The 19,643-nt window shown below is 43.5% G+C and overlaps 1 protein-coding gene across 9 annotated transcripts in view; it reads right to left on the bottom strand.

Moving 5' to 3' along the window:
* Nucleotides 1-19,643, bottom strand: part of nfixb (nuclear factor I/Xb) — a 143,018-nt gene that overhangs the window by 85,093 nt on the left and 38,282 nt on the right. For 8 of the 9 annotated variants that reach the window (XM_039611003.1, XM_039611006.1, XM_039611004.1 and 5 more), the window contains one exon: nt 17,730-18,261. In XM_039611003.1, the coding sequence (XP_039466937.1) occupies nt 17,730-18,261 (532 nt within the window). Of the gene's footprint in view, nt 1-17,729; nt 18,262-19,018; nt 19,202-19,643 lie in introns of those variants that run through there. The other variant, XM_031750371.2, reaches the window with a different exon arrangement.

Here is a 19,643-nt window from a genome sequence, read left to right as displayed (position 1 = left end):
AGGTTTTTAAAATTTTTAAGAAAATTATGTTTTCTGGAGAAGGGGCCAGCAAGAAAATACGGGCTCATTCCTCAGCCAGCTGCTTCTAACACTGCAAATACCTGCTTTAACTGTGCACTTGATGTCTGTTGGAGTCATTTGGAAACCAGTGAGATCACGAGAAATCTCTTATCGTAATTCCACAACCAACCGATCGGCATACATTAGCAATAGGTTTGCTTTCTATGGCTGAAATCAGCTGCTATCTATTTGAACTGTTAAGCCATTATGTTTAACTACTTAGTTTACCTATTTAGACAAATCATTCATCACACTATCCTGCCTGGCATCTGAATAAGCACCACCCGACACAAAATCATGAAGTTTTTGAGCACGCAGGTAAGGAGTGGACCCTTAACACTGGCTACATCTGTTCAAACCGTGTCACAAGCAGAAACGGGAGCAAATTTAGAACTATCGATTATCTTCTCAAAAGATAACCTCCTTCATCCGTTGTGCCTACTCACAGCCCTCAGGGAGTCTCCAGTCTCCATCAGGCCCACTGACACACAAATGGAGGCGCAACTGTGCTGAGTAGGTTATAAAAGCCTCTGACAAGTATGTGTGAGTGACTGTTGTTCCTCAACAGATGTCTAATAATGCACATGATTTAATGCTTTTGACCATCAAATCCACCCCAGGTTCAGGCATCAGTACCTGCCCTTCCCAACGGGGTCACCACGGCTCACGATCTGACCGACTTTCGCCCTTTGAGCTGTCAAACGACACCAGCTTCACATCTGGAGCCAGGGCGCCGAGGGTGCCGTTGTCATACAGCAACACTCTTCTCTTGCCTTTTTGTGTTTTCTCTCCCACCCCCCACCCCCCTTTTTACCCCCTCAACCTTATCTCTCTTTTTCTCACTTTCTTCCCCGCTCGTTTCTCTCAGTTCCTCCATCCGTCCTTTGGTTTTATATAGAAAAACATTCCTGGTGTTCTACTCGGCTCCAGTGAAACCTGGTGCTTATTTTCAGTGCCCTAAATTGATAGCAAATGTGAGGACAGATCCCTCCTCTCCTTCAACCCCCCCCCCCCAACCTCCTCCCTTTTTGGCATTAACAGTGAGGATACGTGGAACATTTTCATGACCATACTGAACCCTGGGGTTTTATGTTTTTGAAGGTGTTCTCCTTTTTATTTAACTGCATGTGTTTTTGTTGAATTTCTGGGGAGAGAGCGTCTGCAGCCTGAGAGTCTCCTTGAGAGCAATACTGAGTCATAGACTTTTTGTTTTTCAATAAGCCCCCCACCGCACTGTGGAACCCAAACCTGGTTAGCCTCAGCTGTCTTTACCCATAATTCAACAATCGCTGCGTGTTTGTTTTCTCGTTGTGCCTCTCTCGCTCTCTCTCTCTCCCCCTTCACTCTCTTTCTCTGACTCTGTAAGTGAAACCCTAACTGCTCCCCTCATTTTGATCCAGCCAACTGAGTTCTGCTGGACCAAAATGCCCTCTATTGTTATGGATGTGTGCCGAGGAGAGAAACTGAGCCTCATGGATCGTCCCTCTGTGGGTGAAGCTCATAATGGTTTTGATTAGAAAATGGGGGAAGAAAACCCGAGTCAGCTCCTTGTGAAGTCTGTTTTTGTTCAAAATTCAAACTCTGGACTTTGTGTGCAAAGGCAAAGGTGCAGCCTTGCAACTAAACTGACAAATATTACTTTTTTGCAAACCACATGCAAATCAACAACCTAAGTAACAATGAGCTATCATTTCATTTCACTAATTTATGTCCCGCTTGTCCCACTGCTGATGGTGCAGCTTGTTATCCATTTGCAACTATCGATGTGTACGACAAAATGAAGAGGGGACCGTGAAAGCCAGCTGAACATGTTGTGTTCAAATCACGTGGGAGGGAAGGTAATGATGGGGAAGATTCCGATGTTTATGACTCATGCGTGTTCACATTTTAGGAAAAACTTTTTCTGAATTTTGACTTGGATGCTGTTCTAAATGAATTTTCCAAGTGGGAACTGCTGCTTCAAAACTGTTTCAGTTTTGACAAGTGAAATTTTGAGTATTTTATTACTTAGCGGTAAGTTAATAGACGCAGTTTGCTAGCATAACCAGAAAACGTAACACTGCAACCTCCCTGCAAAATACATCTGGCTCTAAATCAAGCAAGGCAGCCAAAACTCTCACAAGATTTCAAAATCAATCTTGTTCACAAAGTTCACAAATGAATGCTTGACATTAATATACAGTGTTAGGCTAAAATTCCAACAACTGGTAAAGAAAAACTAAAAATCTCAGGGTAGCTGAAGGAGACTACAATCAGGAGATTCCTCGAGGCATCGATACTTACAGCGAATAAAGACATATGTATAGTCAAATGATCCATTGCTAAAGTAGCCAATTTCAGTGTTAGCTATTCACACTTATTATACTTTCTGCCCCCTTGTGGCCAACCTTTGCTCACACACAGAATTCGGTTGGACCTGAGCTTAGCAAGAAGTTGGTGGTATAGCTAGCTGGTGGTTGTTGTGCTCTGCTTGGATGGAGAGCCAAGGCTGCCTGTTTGTATTGGCCAACTTTCAGCATTCCACATGTCTTTGTGATTTTCAGCTCCCTGACCTCAAGAGACCCTCCACGCTACTGTAAGTTATACTCACAGCAGGAGCACAGATGGATCAGGAAGGAACGCTGGAATCCAATTGGTCGTTAGCTCCTTTCTAAACACACTTGCGCTAAAAAAAATACTAGCCACATTGCAGCTGCCACGGCCACATTAGGTCTGAAATATGAGTTGATGATTCCTGTAAATGTTCAGATCAGTGACATCTCTCTTCGTTATAAAAGCCAGGAAAAGCCTGCTGTAGTTTGAGGTATATGAAATGTGTGAGCTGGAACAGCATAATCCAAGAAGTCATGATATTAGTCTAGAGAAGGAGAATGGCTTAAGGAGCAACTCACCACTGTTTCTTGATATCAATAAATAAGGCAAATCATTCAGTTCCATAGTTATGTTTTATTCTGCAACAAGTAAAAATGAGAACAACTCAAAACAAGGCCTGAAGTTTAGATGAGAAGATGGAAGCAGCGTGTTGAAATTCCCCACTAATGTTCAAAGTGGAACAGCAAGTCTCAGGCAGTGGGCTACTTTGAGCGTCCCGTATCTTTGTTAGCAGGGCTAGTCATGGGGCTCCCTGCGAAAATGAAATTAAGACCTCTAACAAAGTTAGAGGTGCTAATTACAGACTCACGCTAACTGTTTGCTGAGGAAAAGGCAAAGGGAAACAAACTGATTCTATCTCACTCCAACCGCACCCATATTTGAGCGTGGCCAAAATATCACTTAATTTAATAGTGCCTAACCAGCTATGACAGCCTGTCCAATACCTGTGCACAGCTCATTGGGTAAACAGCAGATTCTGTCACTTATGTTGACATAATAGTGTCAGTATCACCTTGACCTGCTGCTCCACATTTGTTACCTTAAGTAACCTAGTAGGCCATTTAAGCAACACGACGAAGAAGAGCCTGCGTGCGAGATTAACAGTTTCAGGTCAAAGACCCAGAAAAGATGTAAGCTTGTTAAGAAAACCTCAAGAAATGAAGAGAGGGTGCATGCACAAGATTACGAAGTGGTGCCGAGGTGATTAGGGTGAGAGAAGGGAGGGAAGACTGCGTTCGTAGCCAAATTAAGGAACAAGTAGTGCCTTGGGGCTGATCTAAACAGGATTTACCTGTTGCTGTCCCGAGGTGACTCGCTTCACTCATTTACCCAACAGCGCTGCAGGGCCTATACTCCCAAAGACCTCATTAATTAAGGTGCAGACATGCAAAACATTCTGTGTGTGTGCGTGGGTCTATTTGAAAGTGCACAACCACAATCTCCACGCAAAAACTCTTTCCATTTTTACCAAATTATCTAACAGCATCACCCTAAATCAGCACTCCTATAAACACTGGGGCAATTTTTTAAACATTCACAAATGTATATGTTAAGAGTTCCACTCTAACAGAGAGGTCTCTGTAACAGCAATTACCCCTAAAGTGCAGCCGTTTGCCTCATGAAACGTGCTTGCTATTCAATCAGTCCAGTTTATCCAACTTCAGTCTGTAGAATAATGAATTACGATCTATGACAAACAAATCATGGTGTCATAAATCCTCAAAGCAAAACACAAATGTGACAGGTGCAGAGATGGAGGAGTGAAGGCAAAAAACTGAACATTTTTGCAAATGTTACGCTTGCCCCCGAGTGAACCAGACTTTTTGAATTTATACCTGACAAACACAGGCCTCAACAAAACGCGGAGCACAATCATCAGCGGGTCATGGCAGGTTGTCACTCTGCTGTTACCAACCCTATTATTCAAGTAAAACCAAAAACAATAACTGTCAACCGCAATTGACAAAAACTGGGAACAAGGCCTGGACTGGCTCCAGCTCCCAGTTTATACCTCTGCAAATGGAGACCAAGCTGTCCACTGCTTCCACACACCCCTCCTAAAACATATTCCTACATCAGGGCTTTGCTCTGGGGATATGTGTCAGGATGGTTTACACTCTAAAAACAAACAGGCATCCCATTGCAACAGCGAGAAAATGGATGTGGGTTTGGACACATTGGGAGGGGGGGTGGGAGGGGGTGCAGAGACACAGGGATAGGGGCGGGAATGAGAAAAAGAGGAAGGGAGGCGGGGCATTGTGGAGCAAGAGAGTGAAAGTTGTCATAAAACGACAATAAGAGGCCTCAGTGCCACCCAGGGACCACATCAAGGCTTCTGTAATGACAGGCTGTGCAGAACACATGTCTGCCTGAATGAGGGAGTGTGTGATTGTGAGTGTGTGTCTGTGTGTGTGTGTGTGTGTGTGTGTGTGTGTGCGTGTGCTCCCTTCTGTCAGTGCTACAAAATGGCTTTGTTAACCATTTGATTCTCAGTATGAACAAATGCACAGTACATCACACATACCACAAAGCGACATTCGAAAGGGACAGACTGAATACATGAAACCTTTAATTTAGCCTGAACTCCGCTCTTCACTCACTCAGACAGTGCAGACAACTTAAAAATGGCCAAACGGTCAAATAGTGCAGACAGTAAGTGAACATGGCTTCAGAAGACCCACCCTCCTGCTGTTCAAACCTTTCATTTGTGATGGGCAGCCAATCAGTTAAGTGTTGGCCGTATGTGAAGGGAAGCTAAAACAGCTTGTTACAGCAGAGGATGAACTTGGGGGCTGCCCCAAGCACCAGTGTAAGATAAATAAGGTTGGTTTTTAACCATGAATCATGTAGTCACTCTAGTAAAGTCCAAGGATACAAATATGGAACAGAAAATATAGATAATAGGCCTTCATCAGTTTCAGTTATGCAGTGAAACATTTATTTTTACTACCGGGCAATCTATTCTTGCTGCATATGGTGTTTTCAGAGTTGCTTTCTTTTAGAACACCGCTTTTTCTAAAACACAGCATGAAGGAAAATCCCTGCCTCCTTAGCCAGCAAATGGCCCACTATGTTCACTAGCTAGTAGCTAACTTAGTCTGCGTTTGTTATAAACCTAGCTAACTGCATTTGCTGTAGTTACAGGTGGAAATAGGAAAACAAAAGCCCAATACTGTTGGTGTACTGGAATGGATTATAGGTTATATAAGTCTGTACTCAAAAGCATTTAAGTGTTCCTAATATTTTAACAATCAGCCTTCAAACAAATGGAGTATCCCGATCAGATCAGATCAGATCAGATCAGATGCACTTGTATGTTTGAGGGTATGCATTTATGCTATATAAAAAGAAAAACAAACATGAGCTTATGCAGAAAAAAAGAATAGTTGTAAGACATTCCAAGCAAAAACTATTTCCCAAAATAAAATCGGCTAAACTTCACTGCTATGTGTGATAAACAGCGTGTGTCAGGCAAGGCTGTTTACCAGAACAGACCTGGACCAAGCAAGCCAGACAGGCAGCAGTGGAGTGATGGAGGGACCTGAGCCCAGAAGAGAAAATCCTGTTCTTTTTCACAAACACCTTGTAGAGAAAAAAAGCCTGACAACAAAAGAGGCTCTGTGCTTGGGGCTATTTCAGTTAAGAGTTCCAGCCAGGACAGATCCACTGAGAGCATGAGTGAGATGGAAAGAGGGAAAGAGAAAAGGGAGCTTTATTTGGTTAACAACTTCCACGAATCAGCATGGGGGAAGAATGTGTGTAATTTGGCTCTGTTTGTTTTGCATTAGGATTTTAAATATGTTGGGATTACTTCATCACACATCTAAAGACCAACAAGAAGGAGATGGGCGAGAAACTAGAAGGAGGGAGAACCACGGGTTTTGGTGAGCTCGATTTTGGGCAACATCAAATGCGTCGCAAAGGGACGGTGGCTTCGGCAAAGCACAGTGGAAAAAATATTAGCGCTATAAATGTTACAGTGCTTCAATCAACATCAATCAACAGCTACTGCAAAGTATTTGGCTAGAGGATAATGATGCTGGGCAGTAGTTCCCGGCTTTTTGTTACTTTTTTTTTTGGTAGAAGTAACCTCTGTCAGATGAGCTCTTTGAGTTCATTCCTTCATCAACACCATCATTACTGCTGCGACCGCAGAGCCCGGATCATTTTCACCTTGCGAGTCTGTCTATTTGTCTGTCTGTGGACAGATTTTGTCTGAAGCCATGTGACACACGCTCTCGAGACTTTACTTTTATCACAAAAGTACAGTCGTTATTCTTTACTTAAGGCTGAGATCGGCCCTTCTCTTTCCCATGTTCTTTTTAACAAGTAGTGTATTTGTAACTTCCCACAGGAGGCATTTTTATCTTGTGTAACAACATATAAAACCCCATATCATTTCTCTGTGTTATGATCCTTTATGCATCTTGATATTCTCCCGTTATTATCACGGTTCTCATTGCAAGTGTTTCCCTTCATGGACAGCAATAGTTCGAGTGGATGCTTTTAGTTTCAACATATTATATAAAATATATAATATATTAAAGCACAGACAACTTTGCGTCTTGCGCTGTGGTAGCCTGGATAAAGGGACGAACGCTGGCGCCCATGGTGCGAATGGTATCTCGTTAAGGTCTGTTTTACAGCCAGGCCAAAAGGGAACCTGAACTCAGATGAAAAGAACAGAAACAACAGTAAAAGAACAGACGGGGAGGAAAAAAGAAAGCAGAGATCCTAGATGCTCTCAGGGCCAAAACCGCAGATAAAAATCTAACCACAGAATGAAGGCCAGATTGCTCTAATTCACTGTCATCTCAAGTATTTTTTTTTCCTCTGCGTGGAAGGAGAGCGAGGTAGAGCGAGTGACAGAAACCACCCCCTATCCTCCCTCCTTTCCTCCCCGTCCTCCCACACCCACTCCTCTCCTCCATTCAGATTTACTGCTCTTAAATTGTTTGCCCTCTGCTTTTAATGGCCATCTCTAGATCATCAGCTCTTAAAATAAACACTGAGGCTTGGATTACTTTCCCTATCGCCATTCCTCTGAAGCAGAGCACACTTGCTGCGACTGTGGCTCTCCTCTTCCTTTACGTTAATGCTCTCTGTGCGCTCCCCTGTATGTTTGGGTTTCTGGAGGAGAGCCTGACATTAAAGCTGAGCAGCAGAAGAATGGAAACTCAAGTGGGGCTCAGAAGCAGGGTGGTCTGTGTCTAATAATACACCAATCAAATGTTACCACACAAAGGGCAAATAACCAAGTAGATCAGCTCCATTGCTTCTGCTGCTGCTAGAGCAATACCAGAGACACTGACTAAAAAGGCTCATTGTAATGACCGGCACCTTCAAATCACATGCAAACTGCTTCCTAGCAGAGTATGAATTTTCAAGAGAGCATACGGTTTTCTACTTTTGTGGCGACAGATTGCACCCAGTCAAAGACCAGTGAGGGGGGGACCCAGTTGGGGCCTGGTTTAGCTCACTCCGAGCCCCGCACACCCCATAAAAACACTCCAAGTGCCAGTTTCCAGCAGGGTCAAGCCAGTGCATGTGCTGTTTCTGTACATGTCTGTTTGCAAATGCGCTTGTTTCTCTTCATGTGTCCATACAAGGCCCACAGGCATCAGGTGTGAAGGGGGTTCAGGTGCTGGGCGAATCCAGAGAGGACACTCATATGTTCTGCTGCAGACAGTGTTTGTTGTCACTCAGCCTGCTTCTATAGTGCACATGGGCAATAGTGAAGGCGCACGCGCCCACACACACACACACACACACACACACACACACACACACACTCTCTCTCTCCATTGGAATAGATAGGCAAACAACACCTAAAAGCATACTTCACACACTCGACTCCTTTGGAGTTGAAGAGAGCCACTGGGGATAAAGGCTTGATCTTTTAACATTTAAATCAGTCAGCATCGAAAACACAAGAGCAGCCAACTCACACGCAGTGGGTGTATTACTATAAAATACACAGGGGTGCAGCTTTAATAATGATTTCCAGCGTGAGGAACGAGACCTATGAAAATCCTTGTTAAGAGGTAGGTTTAGTTTGGTGGATGATACACTCACACAACATTGAGACTAGGTTCAGGTGCTAAATGAGACAACCTTGGTTAGTTTTAGGGGGAAAAAGACTTAAAGAAACAATGTAAAAACATGCTGAAACCCTGTCAGCGTAGAAGAAACTAGCGGATAGCTGCATGTCTTCCAAGCATCGATTGACTGGTTGAACTCAATCAGAGAGCCACGCTTTGAAAAATGACACCAATTTTCACTAAGTGACGTGTTGGTAATATTTATATTATAATTCATCTCCGTCATTTCCACGTAAACCAGAAAATCACTCCTCTTGATACGATGGAGTCGAAGGCTTAAGGTGAATGCGGGGATTCATTAGCTCTGAAGACGTACAGATAAATGTTTGTTTTCTCCATACAGCCTTGTTTTCTAATTCTGTAATAACCACTTGCATGATTTATGAGTTCACTAATTTCCAGGCTTTAAAATCTGATTAAAAGAAGTGTGTTTTAATATGCTTTACATTAATAACTGGTATCAAAAGGATTTTTAATAATATTTGAACAAACCTCTCAAGAACCAGATAAGTTTATTTGGATATTGTCCTATTATTTATTTATTTATTTAGAACTTTCCATCTATATTATATAGATAATGATCTTCAGAACGCCCAAAGAACTGAGAGAAAGACAGATTTTTATTTTCGGATTAATATTTTTGCACTAAGGGCAGCAGGGTCAGTGATATCCCAAACAATAAGAACATAAGGCCAAAGTCAGCAGCACACAGGGGTTAGAGCCGCTTTGTTTGCCTGCAGGCAAGTCTTTTATATCACAGGCTCCCCTGCTTTCACAATTAAATTATATCACAGCTGCCATCTCAAAAGGTACTTATAGCTTCTCAGAGGATAAAAAGCCCCCTGGACTGAACTAAGCCTAGCAAAATGTGTGAATAACATTAAGGGAAAAATCTGCTCTAAAATTACTGTGACATTTTTATATGTCTCACTTGGCCCATGTCCAGTGACAAGTGTTTAAAATAAAAATAGTAAATTATAACGCCAAGAAAATCTAGTATTCCTCCGTTTCCTCTTAGGAAAACAAATGCGTCATTTTGAATCTAAGACTCTGACTAACATTGCTGGCTTAATGCACAGGTTACTGTCCCTGCTCAGTGCTATATATATAATTATATATGTGCTTATTAATTTGCATGAGTGCTGGGGATGCCCTCTATAGAGTGAAAGTGATCTGAGTGGATTCCTCTGGCAGAGCACTGTGCTCTGGTTGCCCACACTGTAGGCTGAAGCGCCACAGAAACAGCCCAGCACTGCATGGCCACTCAACGTGCCAACCAGGCCAGTCGCTGACACTCCTTGGATATCACCCAGGAAAGGTACACTGAGGGGAAAAAAAGAAGCTTTGTGGCCATGGCAACTCTATGCATCCACCTTTCTGGACAGCTATCCAATGCAAAGGTGCCGTAAGGCCATTTGGAGCGCGACAGTTACACTGGCTTTGTTAGATATCCGAGATGTAAAATGTATGAAGCTAAAATATGATACCGGACATGTGTTTTCCTGATAATAAAAATCCAAACAAACAATTGAATTTGAATTACTCCTTTCCCACTAATCTTCTCCATATTTTATTGCTCACCAGGGAGAGCGAGAAGAAATTGTGTTGTTTTCCTATCTTTTATGAAATTTATGCATCGAAGCTGCCAATAAGAATTCAAATGAGTCTGAAATTATAGACGAGAGAGTGCTGAGCGTTGACAGTTGACGAGTATAATGAGAATGTTGCCATCCAAAAGTGATGTCTGTGAAATGGAGCTGGCTGTGTATATGAAAAGCAAACAGACAGAGAAAGTGAGCGAACACGTCAGGTGATTTTTGTAATTCTTCTTTTTTTTCTTTGAGCGGAGCCCCTGAGCGGGAAAAAGCCCTGCCCGGGAGAGTGCTTCCAGAGCTGGTGTGAAGGAGGGAGAGCTGAACGAAAAAGGATGTTGAATATAAGACTGAGTCACGTGAAGGCAGGCTGCTGAGGAAAGTCATCCACACTATTTATACTGCTTTAGCCTTCCCATAGTTTTGCACATCTGCAAGCCACTTTGAAACCCCATCTAACTGAATGTCAGTGACGCCCACTCTGTCCTCGCTAATTCTTTCCACCTTTAAATACAACCTTAACTCAGTTTCCTTTACCTTCAGCTAGACGGATAATTCTGGACTCGCATAAAAGACTTAACTGCAGTCATTTTTAAAGTAGCTACAAGCAAGAGTGCTATAGTTATTATTAACGTCAAATCCTCCTGTTCTGAGAGCAGTAGAGTGCTTGGAAGTGATGTGAGAGAAGGGGGGAAAAAAGGAAACACAGCTTCCTTTATTCTCTCTAACGGCTTGTTCAAAGTGTAAATCCCTCTCTTCACTCCTTTGTCCCCCTTCTGAGCACTGCATTTGCTGTTCAGTTGCTCCGAGACGTGGCAAGCTTATTTATTTATCCATTCCCCATTAATTAAAACATTTGTAGTGACAAACGCGGAAGTAGTCACATTAGCGCCTAGTTTACACCCACTTTCCCCCGACTCTGGACTGAGACAGAGGAAGACGCAGGCGCTAATGGAGAAGAGACACACAGGTGCACTTGTACGCAACAGACATTAAAAAAAAAATAAAAGAAAATAACTTTAACATATGCTGCCAGAATTTCTGAACCCAGTGACAGCAACTTATTTAAATACAGACAGTTAATTAGACTGTAAGTCTGAAAAAAATGTAAGTATGGAAAAAAGCCAGAAAGACAACAGAAAAAATAATGCTACAATAAAAGGAGTACCTTACAGTCAGTAGCTCGTCCATACTGTGCTTAGCACTGGGAACGGCACCCCCCCCTCCCAACTCTCCGACCCCCATATATTCACTCTGTTATTTCAGGGAACAAAAGACGGGCTCTCGAGGCCATGGGTGGATCCACGAAAGGAAGAAAGGAGTCCTGCTCCTGGTCCTGGCTGAATGGGAGCCTTTCACACTTAGAGAGGCCTGTTTACTCTCCCTCAATAATGGCTCTAATTTTCTGATCATTATTGAGTAATTCCATCCACCCCCATACCCAGCGTTTAATGCTTTCTCTCATCGCTCACAGCAGCACGTTCTTGTCTCCATCCTTGGGCCCCGGGTCTGCATCCCGAAAGACGTACAACTGATTTCTTTTTAATCCGTCAGCCCACAATCCTCACCACCACTCTGCCTATGAAGATGTATGCACACGCCAAAATACATTAAGAAGAAGAAAAAAAGCAAACCAGGAAATATTCAGAATTGCTAATTTGCCAGTACCATTTTTTCTGGACTGGTTCTCCGCTCTGATTGGAGAGGAGCTGTGCTTCATCCTCCATTTTGTTTTGGACCTGAATCCACAGAAGCACCATCACGCCGAGTAACAAAAAGAAAAAAGAGCGGTGGAAAATATTTTTCACAAAAATAAAAGAACACGTCTGGTAACACGATAGCCATTTTATTCAACGCGCCGACATCCCAGCAAAACAAGACCCGCGCTTTAAACGTTCTTGACGTTCGTCTTTTCTGACAGCCCGCTGTGAGAAAGCATCCACGGGAGCGGCGGTGGCTGGGGCGTAAGGGGACGTGCAGAGGGGAAGAAGTGTTAAGCGAAAACAAGGATACAGGGGGAAAATGTTAAAATGAGAGAGAAAAGAAAAGGATCAGAAGGAGAGAAGTTGGCAGGGACTGTGTGTCGGTTTGAAAAGCTGGCACCTCCTAAACAGAGCTGCAGCTTTGGGTGCCAAATGCTGCCAACCAGCCCCACTAGCCTGAATATGTGCCCTCCCTCTCTCTTTGTTTTCAGCATGGCATTTTCCATTATCTTTATTCTACGCTTTTCTTTTTACTTTATATCAGCGCTCAATATCACCCTAACAGCAACGACTGACATTTATTACCATTAAATGGGAGAATAAATGAAGCAGGGGTGAAAATATTTATTCATTTCCACATTATTAGCGTTCATTTGTGGTTATTTAAGGGGATTTTGTTTGCGTATAATTGCTCATTTTTTACTTTTAAATGAAAGATGTCGCACGGAGGAGACGGAGGATTCGCCGCTGTGTTCCGCTCCCGTTTTTTTTCCGTGTGGAAAGAGCTATCCCAATTACAGGGCAAGTCTGCGTGCATGTGCTCTGCTCCGCTGGACCGAGGCAACAAGGCGCGAGGCGGACCGATCAGAATCTGGCTGCTGGGAAATGGCCCAGAAAAAGACGCTCGCTTCTCTCTTTTCCGTCCTTTCTACACATCACTTCTCCGCTCCTCCTGCTCTTTGCCCCTCGGCTCAGGCGGCGTTAGCAGCCAGAGCTCCTGTGCGGGGATACCTATGTTTTTAGCGGATGGACAGACTTCAAGCCTGGCGCCTGCACAGAGAAAAGAGAAGATCGGTCATGCAAATGCAAAACAGTGGAACTGAAGAGACTAAAAATAATACACGGAGACGAAACATGGGGGGAGACGTGTAATTTGTGTTTGCTCTGTAGAGGAAAGCAAAGAAGCTATGAAGTAAAAATAAAGCTCAATAAGCTATTTATTTTTATTGCTTTTGTTTACTCTACTCATTAATCCATATTATTAAGTCATTTAATTTCTTGAGAATTAAATAAATTTCTGCTTGTTAAATCCAAAAAAAGTGAGCTAAGCTGCTAAACAGACACCATGGCTTTTATTTATTAACCTTAATTACACCAATAATTAAAAACCACTGTACAGTGAAATTAGGAAATAAAGCTACTCTTTGTTGCACTTTCTGCTACAAGGAATTTTTCTATTCCCGAAGTTAAGACCCGACCTTCATTTCAAATTGCACATAATTCAATCATACACTCAGTCTTTTGTGTATCTTTTCCAGGATTATTCACTAAACTGGATAATTACAGTGAATATGAAGCAGGTTGGCCTGCTCCCAAGCCCATAGAGCAGCACGGCGGTCGGACCTATAGAACGGGGAAAGATGTGAGGGAGAACGGTTAAAGGAGGTCAGAGGATCGAGCATTAGCGCAACCGCCTCGGAAGCCCGATCGCACCGGAGTAATCTGTTTACCAGCGCTTCCTTACACTCCGCACACTCCCCTCTTCTTTTCACTTTTCCTCTCTCTGTGACACACACACATTTAAAAAAAGCTGGAAAAATAGGGGGTTCTGAAAATAGGCCCGGACGCCACAGCGCACATTAAAACGCGGCAGTGTCACTGACGCTGTCCTGTCGTGTCAGAGATGCTTGCCGATGCTCAAACTTTATTGGGCGCATTATTTCAAATGACAACAAAGCGTAAGAAAGTTTCCGTTGACAGCGTCGAAGCAGCAGTGTTTTTCACACCACATGAATGCGGCTCCCTCGGCGCCGACACTCTCTGTTCCTCTGTCGGCCCGGGTTACAGAGCCGTGCCAGAACGCTGGAGCGCAATTCTGCTCTCCATCCAGAAATCTCTGTTCTGCGCAACACGCAGATCCAAGAAAGAGAAGACACAGAGTATTTTTTCTTCTCCTTTAACCATTGTACCTCCTCCTTTTCTTCTGCTTCTGCAAACACTCAGCAAACGGCACACATAACACGACTGCTAGTTCTGCTTTATTATTCCAACGTATTGCCTCTATGGACCAAGCTTGTGTGTAATAAAACGAATCCCACTCTTTCCTGTTTGCTTTTTTTCTTTATTATGTAACTGCATCTGATAATTTTACCTCCTTTTTGAAGCTCAGGATATTGGGCGAAGCAGATAAGATGTGTTTGATGGATTTAGCATGACGTGGAGGCGTTAAGTCTCTCAGTCTGGCTGTCTGTCTCTTTGTTTGTCTCTATTAAAAGAGATTCTCTTGGTCATTTGTAATGTCGCGACGACGCACAAAGACACACTGATGGGTAAATGAATGTCTCAGATTTGTGTTTGCGCCATAGCAGCATGGAGATACGGCGTTGTCTGGCACATGTAGTTGGCTTTCGGACCTGCCCCAGGCACCTCTCTGGTCTGTCTGTCTCCAGCACAGAGACCAGATATGGAGGCTGCACTTGCAGAAACATCTTTTTATCATAACAGCACAAGTAATGAAAGCCGTATGAGGCTGATCGAGCTCCAAAAATGACTAATGCTGGAACTGTGCAGCCTCGTCAGACGGACAAATATGGAACACGTCGCTCGAAAAAACATGACCTGAGCCGGGCGTCTCTAGGTGGAGGACGGCCTGCAGCGCCCAACTGGCGAGCCAGACTTTCCTTTTCGACAGACATGTGATCAAAGATGAGATCAGACCCACCACCCCACCTCATCCCCGATCTCCCTTGCTTCCTCCACATCCCTGAGCCATTACTGCTGCCATCGAATGCAGCAGAATCAGTGAAAAGAAAATTAACCACTTTTGGGATCCGACTCTCGTTACTGCGTGACAATTATGTCATGCTCTGTGTTTGTGTGCAGGCAGGTACTTGTCAAAAAGAAAATGATCAGACTCGTTTTGTGATTAGCGGGACCTTGCTCTTGCAGCTGCGGTGCAGAAGTGCAGATCAGAGTCCATCAGCTTTGATCTGTCCCTGCCCCGCCTGCGAGGGCCGAAGTCTATAATTGGACAAAAGCAGACACATACTGTACTGTAGGGAAGCAGAAACAGAGGGGGGGTGGGGGTTAGTGAGCGTGTGTGTGACTGTGTATGTGTGTGTCAATCACGCCGCTTGAAAGCAGATCCACCCCCCCGCCTTACAGCTGGCGACAGTGACATCAGTGGGGACGAGAGAGCTGAAACACGACGGCGGGGATGAGCTGGGTGAGACGGCTGCGGTCCAATCATTGGGCCTAGCAACCGATAACTTCCGCAAGACACAGACACCCTGGGAAGGGGAGCTAAGAATAAAACTGTAACGCTGCCACCCCAAAGGTTAGAATGGAGCCACTGTCTGCCTGTCCTCTGGCTAACCCGCGCCAGCATGCTGGAAAAACACAGCGATTTACGCTTACAAAAGGTGCACGTTTTTTATTTTAGTTACCGCACACATTCTCCCCATTCTTGACCAGTTGTTAGTGCAAGGTGGCTGCATGGAAAAAGCAGAGGTGCTTCTTTCACATGCAATAGTAAACCAAATACAAGCCACTTGGCCTTTTATTTTAATACACAAGCACAAAAAGGAAAAAAAAAACATAAACTTTTTCCTAATTAAAAAAAAAAGATTAGAAAGAAAAGAAATCCCATAAAGATTTATGGAAAAATACTGACATGTGTACAAATAAGATGAAATACTAATGAAATGTACAAAGGCCAGAAAGAAGTGCATCGCATCGATGGGGCGAGCGGCTGCTGGATTCTGGCACAGAGTTGTCAGGGAAAAAAAAAAAAACTCTAAGGAGCACCAGGCTGCGCTGGGAGCTAATCTGAGCCGCGGTTTGCCACGCCACATTGTGGAACAGGAAGGGGCGCTCACGGAGGCCCCGCAAAACTCAAGCAGAGTTACACACTGGGCTGAAAGGAGCCTGGCATGGGGGATTCTGTCACAGAGGAACGCTGCACCTCCCTGCCAAGGAGAAGAATTAAGGCCCTGTAACTGTATGCCAGTCTGTGGTAAGAGAGACCGAGATAATAGGAAATGGCTGAAGAAGAGGAGAGTGGCTGTGTGTGTGTGTGTGTGAGTGAGAGAGAGAGATGAGATGGTTTACACCTGCAAACACCTGACGGAAACAGACAGCTAGATCAAGTGATGACAACAAGTAAAATATATAAAATACACCAAATTACATATGAATATGGGTAAAACTGTAATCACAGCTAACAGTGGTAAAGCTGGGCTTCAATTATAAATACATTAGCCTAAATTATACTATAAATCATCCAGCACATTTCAGGCATCTACAACAGGAGTGCTACTATTACACAGCATCGAGGTTTTTAAAAGTTATATTCTAATAGAGACATTTTTAAACAGAAGTGTGTTTAAAAGGACAATTTAAATTCACTTGTGTCATGAAAATTAAGCTTTAGGCACATCAAATCCTCACTGCAGTAATTAAACAAATTTAATGGAACAGAATATAATTTTCTTTTTTTTAAATGTTTTTGTTTTTCGCAAAAGCAGTTACAACATATTTAATAATTTTATATCCAGATAAGCATTTGCTGCTATTTATTTACCAAAGTGGGTTTGCATTACTAAAATTACCTGAGAAATGAAATTAGGTCTAAATAACTACAGCTGTGAAATGTAACAAAATGAGACATCCAAATATTATATTTCACAGCGTCGATCGCTGCCCTCACACAAGTATACATGTGGCTTTGTATACATGTTACACCAAAATATTTTTACCGCCTCTATTTCAACTTTACCATCACAGCAGAAATCACGTGTGGTGGATATAAACGCAAAACGTCTCACTGCTGTAAACACAAACGTGTGTGTGACTGTGTGTGTGATCAGTTTGCTCAGAAGAACAACGCACGGCGCAGCTTGGGTGTTTGATCGAGAGCTCCTGAGCGAGAGTCTGTCCACTTGAGTGTGTGTGTGTGTGTGTGTGTGTGTGTGTGTGTGTGTGTGGGGCGTTAGGCTGAGGCGGCTGAGGCTGCAGACAGGCTGACTCTCTCTCTGCCTCCTAAACTACCTGGGACTGGGCCAGCTGTCACTGCGCTCTCCAGACCACCACACACACACACACACACAAAAGAAACCCACAAATACACCACACTGCTACTGATACACAACAACCTCACAACACACATGGATTACAGACACATGACAAACTGCCTGTCGTGCGCGCACACGTGTGCACATGCGTGCACACACAGATAAACAGGTTTGCAGATGCTTTTGTTTACAGATGGCACTGAAAAACATGCACATTTGGATTTAGACAAATTTGCGCACAAATACTTGAACAAATGTACCAATGCAAACATATCTCTAGGTAAACACAGGTTTTAAGCCTGACTGTCAGATTCTCTGAATCTCTTTAAACCAGATAGAAACATCGAGAGGAGAAACTTTTTTTTTAGGATTATGCGCTGCAGAGTATCCCTTTAAATATCAAGACGTGGTCTTTATCTCAGTGCTGACTGGGTTTATCAAAGCCTAGCACTAGATCAGCTTGGTACATAGTGGAGGGCAGGGTCTAATCTGTGACTTACATGCCAAAGAGTGTGTGACAAAACACATGACCTGTGTGTATGTGCGTGTGTGTGTATAACAACCACATGAACGGTGGGAAAAAAGGGTTCTTCTACAGGTACCACATACCTGGTGTGTGGACGAAGTAGGCCAGGTAGAGATCCAGCTCCTTGACCGTCACCCCAATGTGGTGTGGCTGGACACACAGGCCGTGGTTGGAGCACTGGGGCGACTTGACCAGACGCTCGCCGTCCGTGCTCTCCAGGGGGCTGCCCTTAAACAGGATGACCATCACCAGGTCCAGCCTCCACACCTTGTCAGCCTGGCGGAGGCAGTCGATGCGGCGGATCTTGCCCTTCTGGTCGGGGTTGGACAGCACACAGCAGGGGGGCTTCTTCCCCGTGATGGTGAGCACAAAGTCCTCGCGGAACTCGGGCCGGATGTCCTTGCGGAGCTTGGCCAGCAGGCGCGAGGCCCACTTCTGCTTGATCTCTGGCTTCTCCCCCAGCAGCTCATCCTTCACCGCGCGCTCCTCATCCTTGGTCATCCTCTTTTCGTGCTTCTTGAAGTACTTGCGTTTACGGGCCTGCAGGTTGAACCAGGTGTAGGAGAAGGCACGGACATGGGGGAGGAGGGCCTCAATGAAGGGATGAAATTCATCCTGATGAGAGAGAAAAAGATGTGGCGTTAGGAGGCTGTAAAAACAAAAATTAAAAAATAAATGCTTTTCTTTATTTTTTAAGTTGTAAAATTAAAGGTTTTTCTTAAACTTTTAATAAAAATGCCAAAATGTTTAATAATGCTAAACGTGTTGTTGGAATAATGAAAATTCTGATGATTATCAATTAATTTAAATTCAAATCAGTGTTCAAAAGCTATTCAAATAACTGCCATTAAAATGCTAAAATAATTTCTCATTTCCAACATTCAGATTCAAATAAAAATAAAGCATGCAGGAAAAACAGGAAAAAATAATCCTTACTATAGCATGCAAAGGTATAACACAAAGCATTTCAAAAATAAAACATTCAAGACAATAAAGAAAAGACGACAGTGCACGAATTCAGACGAAAAACTGAGCCAAGTTGCGCTCCCGCTTTTCCTGCTGTAAAAAGAGAAGTTATTCTGCTGTACCATAATACCTTCACTACATATCTCTGGGCAACAAAGCCCAGATCTCGCCACAGCGTTCCTGTGCCAGGGTTGCCACACACCGGTCGCTCACCACCGCCAAGCTTTGCCGCCACTAGACCACTGTTGAAATGTGCCGCTAAAAGATCAGCCATACCATTTCCTATCTGCGCTACCATGCAAAGGGAGCTCCAACCAGACTCACATTTCCACAACAAACTGAAAGCAGACAGAAATCACCACAGAAAACCACACTGCTAGAGGAAGACAGACGGCCTGGTAGTTACCATTTTGCACTCTCATCATAAATTTGGCACAGCGTTTAAAGTGAAAAAAAAATCTCCTGCACCAGTTTTTTTTCTCTCTTTCCTCCCGCGCTCCCCAATGTAAAGCAAGTGCTGGTTTTGGCAGGATGTGGAGAATTAGCAGATGAAAAAAAAAAGAAAAAAAAAACTTGGGGTGGGTGGGGAGGGTTGTAATTTTTAAAAATTTGCAGAACACGCTGCTGAGCACAAACAGTGGGCTCAAGTTTAAAAACACACACACACACACACACACACCAAAAAAGATTTTAAGGGAGTCCTGCAGTAGGACGCTAGCCAGCAGTTCTTGAGACAAAAGCCAAAAATGACACACAAAAAAAGGACGGATAAAAAGTTGGAGCAAAAAAAATAATAAACAGGTAAAAATTTAAATGTTAGAAAAAAATTATTAGAAAAAGACTTTAACAGCGAGAATAAATGTATTTGAAAAAAAGAACAAAAATTCAACAGTCCTTTGTGAGTTCCAAAAATTTTTTAAAAATGAACCTCGGAGGAAAAAAAAATCCTTGGCAAAATCTAATTGGTAGTGGTGTCTGTTCTGATCCCTGGGCCCGGCACAAGTCTCATGCGCACACACACACACACACAC

The sequence above is a fragment of the Oreochromis aureus genome, linkage group 4, assembly GCF_013358895.1.
Source record: "Oreochromis aureus strain Israel breed Guangdong linkage group 4, ZZ_aureus, whole genome shotgun sequence".
NCBI lineage: Eukaryota > Metazoa > Chordata > Actinopteri > Cichliformes > Cichlidae > Oreochromis > Oreochromis aureus.
Note: the sequence above shows the minus strand (reverse complement) of the source record. Positions and strands in the feature narration are given on the sequence as shown.